The sequence below is a fragment of the Sardina pilchardus genome, chromosome 10, assembly GCF_963854185.1.
Source record: "Sardina pilchardus chromosome 10, fSarPil1.1, whole genome shotgun sequence".
NCBI lineage: Eukaryota > Metazoa > Chordata > Actinopteri > Clupeiformes > Clupeidae > Sardina > Sardina pilchardus.
The window spans coordinates 6,987,597-7,003,172 of NC_085003.1; the positions used below are offsets into that span (position 1 = coordinate 6,987,597).

The 15,576-nt window shown below is 40.6% G+C and overlaps 2 protein-coding genes across 4 annotated transcripts in view; one reads left to right on the plus strand and one right to left on the minus strand.

Annotated features, from left to right (window-relative positions):
* Positions 1-97: 97 nt before the first annotated feature.
* The window catches only part of dnajb9a (DnaJ heat shock protein family (Hsp40) member B9a), a 19,961-nt gene continuing 4,482 nt past the window's right edge, over positions 98-15,576 (minus strand). The window contains exons 2-4 of one of the 3 annotated variants that reach the window (XM_062547635.1): positions 5,090-5,146; positions 2,922-3,152; positions 98-2,740 (exon numbers count right to left, since the gene is read on the minus strand). In XM_062547635.1, the coding sequence (XP_062403619.1) occupies positions 2,286-2,740; positions 2,922-3,138 (672 nt within the window). In that variant the 5' untranslated portion in view covers positions 3,139-3,152; positions 5,090-5,146 and the 3' untranslated portion in view covers positions 98-2,285. The other 2 variants (XM_062547634.1, XM_062547633.1) reach the window with 2 other exon arrangements.
* Positions 11,050-14,102, plus strand: LOC134094197 (trichohyalin-like). The gene is made up of 3 exons (XM_062547627.1): positions 11,050-13,502; positions 13,638-13,877; positions 13,987-14,102. Exons 1-3 carry the CDS (start codon positions 11,069-11,071, stop codon positions 14,004-14,006), a joined length of 2,694 nt encoding a protein of 897 aa, XP_062403611.1. The 5' UTR covers positions 11,050-11,068; the 3' UTR covers positions 14,007-14,102.

Genomic DNA, 15,576 nt, shown 5'->3' on the forward strand with positions numbered 1-15,576 from the left:
AAGAAAAGAAGGTTTGTCTGCCAGGAAACTGTGATTCACTAATTGTAGCTGCAATATGTAATTATGCACGGTGCAAAACAAAATCAGACAAGAAAAATAAAATCAAATACTCTGGGGTTTTATTTCTCTTCCATTCCCAAACTATACAAATGCTCCAATCTGCTATTCTACTTTACAGGTCATCCACAGGATTAATATACTGAAAGTGCTAGATAGGTCAAGTGAAATTCAACTCCTCACAAAGACAAGGCCAGCAAGTAAAAGTGGTACTGTATCAACAAGAGGAATAAGGGAGCTGGCACTTAAATATTGCACATTCACAAATAACACAAAACAATGAGGTAACGGGTGATATGTCAAGGAGTAAAGTACATAACCCATTCACATGTGGCCAATGTGGCCCCTATTCACCAAATCATGAATAAGGTACAACTTAACTTACATTCTGATTTCTGTGGGTTTACAGTACATCTCGTTTCAAAAGAAAATCAGCCTATGGAGGTATGTCTATGTTTGAAAATAATACAGTAAACAAAGAAAACAAAATACAGCAATTTGAGAGCGCTTATTATCAATATGGTGCACATAGTAGAACATTTTAAAGTGAGAAATCCAAAATTGAGACAAGTAAAATATATATTTTTCAAATCTAAAGAAGCAAAGGCAGCTATGCAATGAGCCTACTTTGCAGTCATACTGCATTGTATTTTGAACTTTTTGGGAGTAACCTTAATTGTGTAACATTTAAAAATTAAGTTCATTTTGCAGAAAAAGGCACCTCTGTAACACAGAACACATGTATAACCAACCAATCAAACATAAAAGTATTATTCTAAATGACCAGAGCAGTATTCAGAGCAAACCAGAGCAGCAATTTGGTACAAACGTGTTGGGCTATTCAACAGAATTGCTAAACCCTCCTAGCTCCTTCAAACCCTCATACTTCAATTAAAAGAACAACAACATTTTGGGAAATTATCTAATTTGCCATCTACCCCAGAGTTTTAGAAGAGGAGACATGCCCTTCTCTTCTCTGTGTGTGCAAGAACCCAGTCTGACACCTACGGGAAGTGGGCTACAGCGGTTGGCCTATAGCTCCCAAAAGAGACAAAACAGACTCCTACTGTAGCAACTCCAACATGGTTTTATTTAGGTGTTCCAACTAGTGTGTATTTACCCCACGTAGAAATAACTATGCAAAATGAGACACACAATTTTCTAATTGGATAAATACTAATTTTCATACTCATTTTACATGGTCATTTATGCATGTGGTAAATACACACTAGTTGGAACACCTACATAAAAACATGTTGGAGTTGTTAGGAAGTCTACTTGAGAGCTACAGGCTCACTATGACCCACTTCCAGTATATTATGCTAAGCTAGGCTAATGAAGGTGTCATACTGTTTTAGCCTATTGAACACACAGAGAAGAGAATGGTATGATATTAAAATCATCTACTCTAACTCTGGGGTACATCGCAAATAAGATAATTTCCCCAAAATATTGGCTCGTTCCTTTAAGCAAGGAAGAACAAATTGAGAAGGCATGAATATAACATAAATAACAAATAAAATATACCATAACTGCTCCACTTCGTAAAATATGTGCATGTGATCCTGGAACAACTCAAAAATCTGTCAGTAAATTATATATATAAAAAAGTCAGTTCAATTAGCTTGAAAATTGAAAATAATGCACAAATAGCTGGCAAGACATTCATTTAACAACACCATATAGGTGAAACTAAAGTTTTGGTCTAATTTGAGTAGTCCAAGATTTCCTTCTGAACTACAGAAGGAACAATACCATTGTAACATTCAGCTAGGTTGGGTCAAAGTTGAGGTTCACTAGGTTGTGACTGGTTTACCCAGACCAGTGTTGTCAGTGAAGCATGCTGAAGTCTGGGACCTCTCTCTCGACAAACAGGTGATACATGACAAACGGGAGTGTCATCTCATACTGTCCCTACTATTTTGAGACACATTGTAAACAAACGTTCTTTTCTCTGACCATCTGCACAGTCCCCTGTATAAAGGTTCAAACAAACTTGCAGAACCCTATATCTGTCCAGCTATGTCGCTTATAAAGACATGACTAACATTAAATGCACCATGACCAAGTTCTCCTCCAACTTTGTTAGGCAGCTTATACTTCTACTACAAAAGAACTATTAAGTTCACTCTCATTTCACAGCAGCAAACCTAAAGAACCTAGGAACTCCAAAGACCTTCCCCACAAAGAGTTTAACTCCAGGAAAGCAGATGTTTTCACCCATTCCATCAGGACCCACTGCAGTCTGTGTAAGTGGTCACCATATTTCCTCTGCGCTGTGTCACTGTCCTACACTGTTGTTTGGTTGTTCCCTGAAACTGGCTCTCAGTCCGCTTGGATTGTTTGTCAAAGGTGAACATCTTCTCCATGTCATCGAACATGTCATCAAAGAGGCCGGCCCCGAAGCCTCCCTGGAAGTGGCGCTTGTGGCGCCCCTGGCCCTGCGCCTGTTGGTGAGCCTGCTGGTGGGTGCGCAGGTGTTCCTCAAAGTGCCGCCTGTGGTGGGCATGACGGTTTTGGGCATACGGGTCAAAGTCCCGGAACATGTCGTCAAAGTCAAATGTGTGATGGAAGTGTTGCCCTCCTCCTCCACGCCCAGCTCCTGTGGCTTCCCTGAAGAAAGCATTGTGTCCCATCTGGTCATATTCCTGTCTCCTCTTCTCGTCAGACAGTGTTTCATAGGCTGCAGAGAGAAAGTCAATTTTAGAACTGCATGCTGCAACAAAGAAAAAGCAGCATTTACTGTTGATGCAAGGGAAATGTTAAGGGATGCATCATCTAGTTACATGTAATTGAAGTCTGTGGATACAAATATGATAATTAGTTATGCAAACCAGATCTAACAAAAGTATTTATTTTCTCACCCTCAGCGATTTCCCTGAACTTTGTTTCAGCATCAGGGCTTTTATTCTTGTCAGGGTGGAGCTTCATCGCCAACCTGTGAAATGCCTTCTTTATCTGGCGTTCAGTAGCATCTTTAGGCACACCAAGAATGTCATAGTAGTCTTTTCTGGCCAGGATAAGCTCTGTTATCATTAGGATGCATACTGCAAACATCACTGCTGATTGTGCTGCGACCATGGTATCTGCTTCTCCTATGAAATCGACAAAAGACACAGTAATGATAGTTATCCCGTTGGTTTCCAGAAATATGAAAAGTAAAGCAACAGATCAATGTCCATCTTTCTTTTCTTTTTTCAATTCTTTTTCGTCTGTCATTCCATGGCAACCAGCAACGAAGCTGTACAGACCATTTCAGTAGCCTGCCTGCTTTTTGGTCAGGTTCATAATATTATAATATAGTGTAGCCTAATTATAGTGTGGCCTTAATGGGGTTTTCCCCTCTGATGAGCAGACTGTGACTAGTAGTAATGTAATGCTAGAATAATATGGCCGGGTACTGCAGTAACTAGCGATATGAAGTGTCTATCCAGTGTTGTTAACTCCAGTGGTTTAGTAACAATGTTCCAGCTAGCACAAGATAGCTAAATTAGTTAACCTTAACGTAATTAGTCTAACGACACAACTTAACGTATAGCTACCATAGCAGCTAGATTGTATAAAATAACGGTAGATCAAATATATCTAGAACTTACCGAACGGATATCTTCACTTCACTAGCTAGGTAACGTTGTCATTACAGGATACGCATTGAGTACTAGCTGCTAGCTGTGATACCTAACATTAGATTACGGAAACCTATATTTGAACAATAACTTTTCCGCCTCTAGAAGATGAGTGATAACATGTACACTTGCCTGTAACGTTGGGCTATAGCGTTGAGGGAAAATGGAGTATTAGTATAAATTGTATAGCTTACTAACTGGTTAGTTAGCTTGTGACTGATTCTACAAGCCGTTGTCGTCCCAGGACAGAAATAACACGAAACGTAATTTCATTGGGTCATCTTCATCACATGACTTTCAGGCACGTGTAGTGTGGACCAGAGAACATGATTTGTCAAATTGCTCACGTGCCACTCTTGTATCAGTCAGACTGTTTTCTTTTAGGTCTATGGTTTATGGTTGTTCTGGAGAGGGAAATCATGAGGAAAATAGGCTATGCTAGGTAGGTTAATTTTGCCATAAGAACAGTTCTCAAATGCAGTGTTTGTTACACATGAAATATTTTCTTTAACTTTTTAATCCACAATCTTCAAGATGAGGGTGAGTCAGAAAAGGGCAATAGCCGGCTTGCCCAAGCTCTTCCATCCAGGGCAGTTCAAGACACAGGTGGCACATAATCACAGTCTAGCCAAAGATCCTTCCACCAACTCCATTGTTACCACTTTAGAATGATTGTCATAATAGTGAGCGATGTGATGTCATAATTGTCACTATACTGAAGGAAGACCTCAAACAGAAGTACTGCATTCATTTTGAAGTGAGACTGACAAGACAACACATATATTTTGTTTCTGTACCATTTTTAGGAGAATTGGAGTTCCCCACAGGTATGTCCTACAGTAAGCTAAATGACGGCATTAGCCTACATTAATTATGTCTGAGTAGCCTAACTCTACAGTTCAAAAGTTTATAGTCACTTAAAAATGTCCTTGTTTTCATGATGTTGTAAATGATTGTTGTAGAAATAAATGTATACTTCTACATAAGTATAACGATGCCCATCATCAGCAACCATTCATCTAGTGTCTAATCTGATAAAATGCTAACTGAGAAAACATTTGAGAATTTGTTTGCAATTTTAAGCATACAATGTAATCTGAAAACTAGGCCTACTGCTTATCTCAACTGTTATCCTGTCTATAATGAAGTGGAATAGACATTTCTGGGAAAAGGAAGGAAGTGAACGGTGGTGTAAATAGGCTAGACTGTCTTCATTTAATGGAAGACTATACTTTTACAGTAATTAATCCTGTTTGATCACTATAGGTGGGTTTACATGGATGCTTTAATCTGATTAGAATCGAATAGTGGCTCATTTAGAATAAAAATGACACACAAAGCACCTTGATTGGAACGAAACTGCCAGTGCAACTAGAATTTTTATCAGAATGAAAGGGGCTACACACATGTGTATTCCATTCTTGTTTTCCTTTTGCAGCCATGGGCTATGGCCGGGTTGCCTGCTGTAAAGAGAGAGAGGGAGAGAGAGAGAAGACAAAGCATTAGCTATTAAAGATTAGAGCTCTAATGGAAATATACCCCATGTAAACAGATGACGCAAAGTTTTAATTCAGAATAGTTTAATCCGAAAATAACTGTCCATGAACCACCTAGTAACCTAGTGGGTAGTAGCACTAGCTAGTAGGCCAAGTAGGCCTAAAACGGGCTGAATCCAACATGCTTTGAATTGTAGTCACATTTTATGGACCATGCTAGCCTGGGTTTTCCCATACTGCCTTGCGCGGTGATTTCAATCCCGCTGCTAAGCCCGTCTGGAAACTAACGCCCAAATGTTCGCCTGATGTTGGCGAACCAATCACAGAACATCCGAGAAGTTTCCGTTGCCTTCTTGCGTCTACATTCGACGCCAAAGGATTTACTGATGTCAATGGCAGCCCTTAGCGTTGCATACGAACGAGTTGGGTGAGCTATGCGCATTTGATAGAAATCCGTGGCGCCCAATGAACGGATCTGGGCATTTTTTCAAATACGAGAAAATGAACGTCTGGTTGCCAGACCACGTCTCATTTGAGAAGTGGTAGGCGTTAGCCAGGCTAGGACCATGCTTTAGCCCCACAGATCAATTCTGTTATTCTGTTAGCATCCACTAAAGTTGATGGGCTACCAGTTCTACAACCTAGTTTTGTGAGTTAACCATGTCAACATGTTACCAGAGTAACTAGTGTAATTAATTAACTGATGCTCATTTGTTCACCCAGAGGTGGGAGATGGCTTCCCGGAGGACTAAGTCAGCTTTGTGGACAGTCCATGGCCAATTCCCTGTGAAGCCATATCCACGTGAACGTACTTCATTCACTAATATTCACCTGCAGAATCTATCTGACAGTGATGGGGATTCCGCAGGATGCTGGGGCTGCTGCTCCAAACATGGATCGGAACGTAAGCTGAGAATCAGAGCGCGGGAGAAGCAAATAGAGGAAGAGAGGCAGCAGGAGTTGAGAAGGATAGAGAAAGAGGAGAGACAAATTAACCTGCAGAGAAAGAGGTTACAGAGGGGGAAGGCAAGACAACAGGAGAGAGAGAGAGAAAGAGAGCAACAGATGGGGAAAGAGGTGCACAGGTTGAAGCGTGAGGTGCTGCAACGCTGGAACTGGAAAATTGGTCAACAGAGCTGGCGTCTGACCACTGAAGAGGTTGAGGAGCTGCAGAGGCTTCGCAAAATAGAGGAAAGGTTTCAGCTAGTGATCTCCACAGATGAGGAGAGTGACAGCACAAATGAGGATGAGAGAGGAGAATGGGAGAGGCTGAGGGAGAGGCAGATGAGGAGTCTGAAACAGGTGGAGCAGGAGAGCAGGAGAAACCAGGAGGCTCGCAAGATTATGAGTGAGACAGAGAAGGTAAGGACACTTTATTGCGATGTAAAATGTAATATGCATGCAATATTGAACACCATGAGTGAATTAGAAAGTTCACATGAAGTAACACAATGTAAGAATTGGTATACTCCTTGATGTCAATGTGGTGAGTACCCATTTACCATCTTTTACCAAGTCTTTCATACTGCCCCGCATATTGGGAATTACATTGGAAAGTAATTAGCATGTCAAGTTAAAAAGATTAAGATTAAAAAGGATTAGAAAAGGTCCCGTTCCCGTTCCAGTATGGTACAACAAGTTATGGCTTGGTCAGATAGCCCAACAGGATCTTATTGTCTTTCATGGTGGTTTTAGGATTGTCAGACTAGTCGATCATAGAACCATAAACTCTCGCCACGTCTTGGTCGGGAGATTGGCCACCTTACAAGTTCACGTAGCCTATATTGTTTGTCATAGTGTTTGGATGAGGAAAGTGTCATATACTGTATTCCCCAAAAATTCTGACAAGCTAGATTTTTCATCATGGCACATCACTACAACAAATGGCTATTGTTGAGTATGTCATATTACCTTTTATATTCAGCATGACACAGGAATTGGCTACGACAAAATCAGCTACATCATGCTGAAATCTTGTAATCTGACCAAACCATGACATACCAGGCATTCTGAGCACACATCTGCCATGGCAAAAACACAATCCTCCCTAACTCAATTCATCATCAAAATGAGTTTCGAGCCTACATGTAGTCTACCACCAGACTAAGCTCAATCTTTTAAGATTGAACAGTCTGGGGAGTCTGCACTATATTTCTACTGCACAAGAGGCATGATCAGTGTGGGCATAGTTCAAATGACACATTTGGATAATCCTTCAACCAATCCCACCAACGCTCTGCTAGTTTGTGATTTGTTCCAGCCAATGTGGACAGGAAGCAGGAGAGATAAATGTGCAGGTTTCCAACCCGAGCTGCAGGGCAAAATCCAATTGCCAGCAGATCGGGCTGGGTATACCCAGTCTATTTCGAGTCGTCATTTAGATTGTCATGTTCTTAATCTAGGCAGCAATTGTAAGTGTATTCACCCTTGTCACATTAAAACGTTCTTTAGCGATAATGAGGTTGATGTAGCCTGGCAAGCCAAACTATACAGAAATGTATAGTCTGGGGCCGGACCATTCACAGAGCTGAAGCTTGTGGGTGGGATGAACAGTGAACTGCCTCTGCATGTAACAGGCCAGCATTTGTGACCAATCGTAGCCGGTCGGCAAAACAGCAAATACATCCTTTAAAACAAATGACTTGAGTGCTTCTTTCTGCTCAACCTTCAAAGAAAAGCCCGTCTAACTCTTCCAAAGCAGATTCAAACGAGCGCGCTTCGTTAGCCTCATCCATCTTTCGTTTTTCTCTATGGTTGTGCAACACGGTCTCACACCCAACTCGTCAAACGAGGACGCATGGTCCAGCCCCCTAGCGCCAATATCGGAAGCCGAAGGTGAGCTAAGGCGGGCTCAAGGACTCCGTACACAGATAGAGCGTTCTGATTGGACCGACTGACTTGGTGTCGAACGCAGGCTTGGCCTTAGCGGTGCGACCCTAGACCATCCCGCTAGGCAAAAGATATTTTTTGCCGCTATATAGGGTGCGTCTAGATTTCTAGGCTAAGGTTGAGGTTGTAGAAAGTTTGAAAATGTTGCTGTGAGTGAATGGAGTAATATTACTATTTAGCTTATTGCAGTGTATTTCTTAGCATCAACGGAACTAAGAACTGTTTTGCCATTGTTTCCAAAGTGTGATGTTGGGCTGTATTTTGACATTTAGCTGAGATAGCACATCAATCGTTCTCTTACCTGCGTTATATGTGGTGATGGCTGCCCTCTATCCTATTAATATGTCCTTTTATACTGATCTCAGGATCCGATTTCCTTCATTAGCCCACTTGTCGACATCCATCGTCATGAGCATTAAAAGTGAAGACTCAAGATTTTTTTGTGAAGCCACCAGGATTGTTATTAAAGCAGCTCAAATTGAACTGTATATGACACTGTAAGTGAATGTAGCGTAACCGCAGGTTTACAGCCTCGTTTTCGTGCTGAAAATGCTCAAAATGGCGCTCACGTGACATAAGCGAATAGCCTGGGTAAAGTGTTCATTTTTCTGAAATTTGTTTATATTTTAGGGAAGGAGGGAAAGAATCAGGAGGGAAACAGACCTTCCAAGGATTTGGAAATCAGGAGAGACTGGTGAGGACCGTACAGATCAGTTGAGATACTTTGAAATGGAGAGAAAGAAGGAAAAACTGCGAGAGGATCATGGGTTTTCCCAGTTGGAGTACATGGGAGATATGGACAGACCGACAGCCACTGAGAAACATCAAGAGAAAATGAGAGAGATTGAGAGGCTCACCGACATTGCAAGACAAAAACAGAGTACTAGAGAGATGGAGAGACTTGTAGACAGTGAAAGACATGAACTGAGAATGAGAGAATTAGAGAAACTGAGTGGAATTGAGTGGGAAAGAAAGAGGGGAGTGGAGCACATCAGGCAAATGGAAAAGGTGGAGGAGATGAGACAAGAACTATTGTGTGAGATCAAGAAAAGAATTGAGCAGGAGCGCAAGTTTGTTGAGGCGAAAGAAATTGAAGTTAAGAAACATGAAAAGAGGCTTTGCCAGCTTGCATGTAAGTACCAACAGCAGTGGGAAGAGACGATGTTGGAGATGGACCGACGACTACAGAAACATGAACAAATCACAAAGATGAGAGATGATTACTCTGAAGGACAACTATATGAAAGACAGGGGGGACAAGAGATGATTGAGATTGAGCATGAGAGAGGAATGCCAACAAGGCAAGACAGAGTGCTACAGATTAAAGAGGAGATTAAGAAAATGGAGCAAGAGTATGAGATGGATAAAGAGATGGAGCTTAAGAGGCATGAAGAAACATGGACAGACATTGAGGAGAAGCACAAGGAATGGGAAAATAATTCCAGAGAGTTGGAGAGAAAGGTAGAGGAGAGAAAGCAGCCAGCACAGAAAAAAGAACAAGTGTTGAAGGACAGAGAAAATGCAAAGACAGCCAAGGAGGCAGAACTACAGAATATGGAAAGGCAGGAAAAGATTGAAAAACAGGAGAAAAGAGCAACTGGTGTGGAGACATTTATAAACAAAGGGAAAGAATGGAGGAGAGAGATCAAACACAAAGTTGAGAAAAAGACAGATTCAGAGCCAAAGTTACAAGATGGGGAGGGAGTTTTGGACGAAAAAGAAGGTGAACCTGAGAAAAGGAGTGATCCAGGAGAGGAGAAACTTGTGAAGGAAAGGGAAGAAACAAAGATGATTGAATTTGGGAAAATGGAAATGAAGCAAGAAAAGGAAAAAAAACAGCATGAATTTGTGGATGGTTCGCCTGGAGAAATTGCTGAAAAGCAAATCATGGAGGCTAAGCCAGACACTGATCAACAAGAAAAAAGAATGACTGTTACAAAGGAGACAAATGATGAGAAAATGGTTGATCCAGGACAAGAGATACTTGTGAAGGAAAGGGAAGAAAGAAAGATGGTTCAATTCGGGAAAATGGAAACGAAGCAAGAAATGGAAAAGAAACAGCATGAATCTGTGGATGGTTCACTTGGAGAAATTGCTAAAAAAAGAAGTAAGGAAAGATGTAGTGAGATTAAGAAGAAACATCTGGAGGCTGAAGACATGTTGAGGGGGGAAAGACAAATTGAGGTGGAGGGAAAAGGAGCAACTGGTGTGGAGACACTTATAAACAAAGGGAAAGAGTGGATGAGAGAAATCAAACAAAAGGTTGAGAAAAAGACAGATTCAGAGCCAAAGCTGCAAGATGGAGAGGGAGTTTTGGATGAAAAAGAGGGAGAACCTTTGCCAAAGGTGGAGAAACCAGTCAAGGGAATGGAATGGTTAAGAGAATTCAGATCAAATGATGAGAAAAAGATTGATCAAGGAGAAGAGATTAGAAGAGAATTTGGGCAAATGGAAATGAAGCAAGAAATGGAAAAGAAACAGAATGAATTGGTGGATGGTTGGCCTGGAGAAATGGATAAAAAAGGAAGTAAGGACAGATGGAGTGAGATTAAGAAGAAACGTCTGGAAGCCGAAGAAATGTTGAGGGAGGGGAAACAAATCATGGAGGCTAAGACAGACACTGATCAACAAGAAAAAAGAATGACTGTTATGAAGACAATGGAAACTACAATGACAGATACCCTTAAAAATGAGGGGATGGAATGGCTGGAGGAAATCAGGCAGAAGGTGGTGGAAAAGACAGAGAGAGCTTCTGAGACAGACAGAGAGCTACAACAGGGACAACAAATAATCATTGGAGAAACCGTGGGGAAAGCAAAAACAGTGCAAGGCAGGAGAGAAAGGGTGAGTGAACGTAAAATGGAAGGAGGGCAGGTGGACACAAAATGTGATGAGTGTTTTGGAGGAATGGACAGGAAATCTGGAAGAGATAGAGAAATTAACAAAAAAATAAGTGAAGACATGTGGAATGAGTTTGGGAGGACTCGTCAAAGGAGCAGGATGGGAACAACACAAGAATCGGACATTAAGCAGAAAATGGACGTGGTGAAAGATTCAGTCAAAGATATTGATGAAGCATTTGGAATTATGGATGACAAAGTAAATACTGAGAAGAGGACTGTCAGAAACAGGAGAGAGAGGGAGGAAGAGAAAAAAGGTGATATAAAGCAGGTTAAGAAAGAGGAGTTGCTGGATGACTGGCTTGAAGAAAGGGAGCAAAAGACAACAGAGGAAAGAATGCAAGAACTTAGAGAAAAACGTCTGAAGAGGTTGCAGGAGAAGACACAGGAGATGGAGGAGAAGAGAGAAAAAGAAAGAGAGATTGCAGAGAAACAGCTAGTAAGACAAAGAGAAGTAGAACAAAAAGCTGAAATGATCAGGCTGCTGTTGACTGACTCTCAAGGAGAAAGTGAGAAGAAAGAAATGACCAAAGAAAAGAAGGTAGAAGTGAGGGAATCAAGTCCAAATGACAAGAAAGTTTCAGAATCTGACTGGCATAGTGAAATAGAAGTTGAGAAAGTACCCCAAAGACAGAGACTGACTCAGAACTGCACCACAAATGAGGTTATTAAGACTGCCTGGGATGTTGAAATGGAGAAAAAGAAAGTGTTGCAATCTGGCATTGAGTGGGAGCTAAATAGTTCTAGACTTTTTGGGATAGATAAAGACAAGGAAAATCAGAAAGAATTGAATGAAATGGTCATTCAGCGAGAGAAGATTAAGGAATCAAGACAAAATTATAAATTAAGAGTCTCAGAATCTGACTGGCATACTGAAATAGAGATGGACAATGTGCCCCGAAGACAGAGGCCGACTCAGAACTGTGCCACAAATGAGACTGCCTCGAATGTCAAAATGGATAAAAAGAAAGAGTTGCAAAATGACATGAGGAGGGATATAAAACATACTAAAGTTGAATGGCAGAATAGCTCTAGACTTCTGGAGATAGAGAAAGAGAAGAAAGACCAGGAAAGGTGGGCTAGAGATTGGAAGGAGGAGATGGCAAAGCAGAAAGAATTGAATGAAATGGTCATTCAGCAAGAGCACGTGGAAGTGAAGGAATTAAGCCCAAATGACAAATTGAGAGTCTCAGAATCTAACTGGCATAGTGAAAAAGAAATGGGTAACGTGCCCCAAAGACAGAGACCAACTCAGAACTGTGCCACAAATGTGGTTATTAAGACTGCCTGTGAAGTTAAAATGGATAAAAAGAAAGAATTGCAAACTGACATTGAGAGAGAGCTAAAACATACTGTAGTTGGATGGCAGAACAGCTCCAGACTTCTGGAGATAGAGAAAGAGAAGGACAGTCAGAAAAGGTGGGATAGAGATTGGGAGGAGGAGATGGCAAAGCAAAAAGAATTGAATGAAAAAGAAGACAGGCAAAAACAACTCAAGAAACAGAGAGAGGAGCAAGAGAGGCAGGAGCAGAAAGAGCTAGAGAAACAGAGGGAAATGGCCAGACAGAAAGAAATTGAGAGGCAGAAAGAGCAAGAGAAAGAAATGAGGAAAGAAATAGAAAAACAGGTTGAAATGGAGAAACAGAGAGAACTGGAACGAGAGAAGGAACTGCAGAGAAAGAGAGACAGAAAACAAAAGGAAGAAATAGAAAAGCAGAGAGTCTTGGAGGAGTTCAACCAGGGGCAACGAAAGGAAGACAACAGAGTTAAGATGGCATGGAAGACACAAACCCATAACAATGAGAAACCCACCAAGATTACTGAACAGCAGTTGGTGCATCAAACGCTGATTCAAAGCCAAGAGGTGGCAAGTGGTGACCCCTATGTCTGTGAATTGCTAGATATTGAACCAGACGGTGAGGGCAGTGGTATCATACCTTTCTCAGGTAGGCTTATTCCAAAATCAGAAATAGAAGAAGCACGGAGGCAACAGGAGATGGCAAGTTTGCATCAGTGTTCAGAGTTCTACTGTAAGACTGACTGTGATGAAAGTGTCTCAGAGAAGGCTAGGAGACTTGAGATAGAAAATTTAAAAAAAGGCAATGTGGCCTTCATGCCATTGAAGACGGAGGAGGAAACCCAGGGAACTACTGAACAGGAATTACCCCAGGACTTCTCTGAGGGTCCTGACCCAGAAATGAGACATGAGGAGGAAGAAACCCGGGGAACTACTGAACAGGAACTATCCCAGGACTTCTCTGAGGGTCCTGACCCAGAAATGAGACATGGGGAGGAAAAAATGGATGAGGAGCAAAGTAAGGGGCAGCTTGAGAACACATCACCCCATCTGGATGACACCAATTCCTCGAATGAGACAGAATTGGTAGGTGAAGGTTCAAAGGCCGTCAAAGACAAGAGTGTGAGGAGGAGACTTTTCCACTGGGCAAATGAAAAAGCAAAAAAGCACTTTGTTGGAAAAATTGAGAAGACGATTGTTAGGGAACAGGAAGAGGGAGATCAACTGCACCACCCATGTAAGATGCAGTCTTTTTTCTTTCTAACATTCATGCTTGATTAATGAACTGATTTGGAAATAATAATTAAAAAAGCTAATTACAAACCTAACTACAAACTAACAAACTAATTACAATGCCTTGTTTTGTTGTCAGGGTATATGCCATATGCTGTCACCAGAGCAGATAGGGAGAAGGAAAAAAGGAGGGCATATTTGAACTACGAGGATGCACGGCAACAAATGGAGACAAAATGGCATAAGTGGCAGGTCAATAAGGCTGAGAGGAAGAAGCAGAAAAAGGCTGAACGGGAAATATTTGAAAGAGAATTCAAGGAATCGTTAGCCGCTTACTATAACCATCCAGGGATGTATTATGGCTTCCCTGGTGCTTTTGGTTTGTACCCAAATGTTTTTTATAATAACTTGTATAACTTTTTATCTCAGCTATTTAAGATCCATACAGTTGATCTTTAAATGCAAAATGTGTTGTTTTTATATTTCAGTGAACAGATCAGTTGGATGACTTGGCTCCCAGAGGTGTTTGACTGAGATACCAGTAATTAGATGCTTGTCCATGTAGGGAAACAAGGCATCAATCCACAGCACCTCACTATTAAACAGAGGCACATTGAGTTGAGAGGTTAAAACATATATATATATATTCAGAATATTTATATTTTATTATTATTTTATTTCTTTATTTCTTTTTTTATCACCACAATTAGTTATCATCATCACCAATATAACTATTATCATATAACCCATATTAAATATATATTACATTATTATTATTATGGTGTAATGTTTTTCTTTATAATTGCTGCAACCCAGAGCAGTTTAACCAGTAGGAATGAAAGAGGATGAGAGGTTGACTAAACACAACAATAAATCAACATCATTCAGCTTCCATTTGAAACTTTGAAGCTGCCATCTACTGTATGCCAATATGAGATCTGGTATTTAGCATTTTTTCCTATGAGAAAATATCATGGGGGGTTTGAATTATCATACCTGTTAAACTCTCATGGAGATGAAGTCTAGAATGCAGACGCTCTGAATAAAAAAGTGAGTATAAAGTCAACAGTGTGCGGTAGAGCGATTCCTTTTATTGCTATCTAGAATGAAGACGTTTGGCTACATACTTTTGTCTTCTGCCTTCAAGTGGGTATGTGATCTTCGGTAGGTCAAGATAGCGAACTTTAATTTTTGCATCAGAGATAACTTAAGTGCAACTTACCATTGGCAGTTAAATTAACAGTAATTAATACAGGGATCTCCTGATATGGCTGATTTGGGTCCTTTTTGAACTTCAGAGATCTATTCATATATGTCATACATACACATGGTGTCTCCTAAGTAACTAACAACTGAGGTAGGTAGTTAAATATGAAAAATGTAGCTTAAGTGTTACATTTTGTTCCATTCTGTTACTGTCTAATTAAATTACATTTACTAATAAAAATGTTGGTAATTACAATAGCTTTACATCCATAAATGACATGTGAACATATTCATCTCTAAAAAGCTTTGTAGAATATAAAATCCTTTTCATTGCAGGCTCAGCTTATCACTGTCTGCTTGCTCTATTCATTTGGAAGCATGCATTCAAATTGAGCACTGTTGTTGATTGGCCATTACCCATTCTGCTGCTTGTATGATCATGAAAATGTATCTTATTTCTTCATGCCATCACCCACAACAGACCTAAACCATCTCTTACATTATACCGTTGTAACACCTTATTGGACCAAATGTACATTGTAAGATAAGATGAGTCTTTAATGTCTCTTAGGTTGAGAAATGTGTCTTGGGTAATCAAGAAAGTGGTTGCACAAATTAGAAAAAAGCATACATTATCACAGAAGGTGAGCTAACACCAATGAACACAGAGACATATAAACAAGGCTAACTTCACATCCACACACACATAGCCAGACACATTTTCAGAGGTCCTCAGAAAATAATGTCCTTTGGGAAATCCCATTCAAGTCAGTGGAGCGTTCTACAGTACTTGCATTGTGAAGAGCCGTATAATATAATAGAAATGGAGGCTGCAAAGTAAATAGGATCACATGACAAAAATGTTGTGGCTG

Excerpts from the sequence above, each read along its gene's own strand:
- LOC134094197 (XM_062547627.1), top strand. The coding sequence starts at position 11,069 with ATGGGAACAACACAAGAATCGGACATTAAGCAGAAAATGGACGTGGTG. Across the intron at positions 13,503-13,637 it reads AGATCAACTGCACCACCCAT|GGTATATGCCATATGCTGTC; the intron begins GTAAGATGCAGT and ends TTTTGTTGTCAG. Across the intron at positions 13,878-13,986 it reads TGGCTTCCCTGGTGCTTTTG|TGAACAGATCAGTTGGATGA; the intron begins GTTTGTACCCAA and ends TTTATATTTCAG.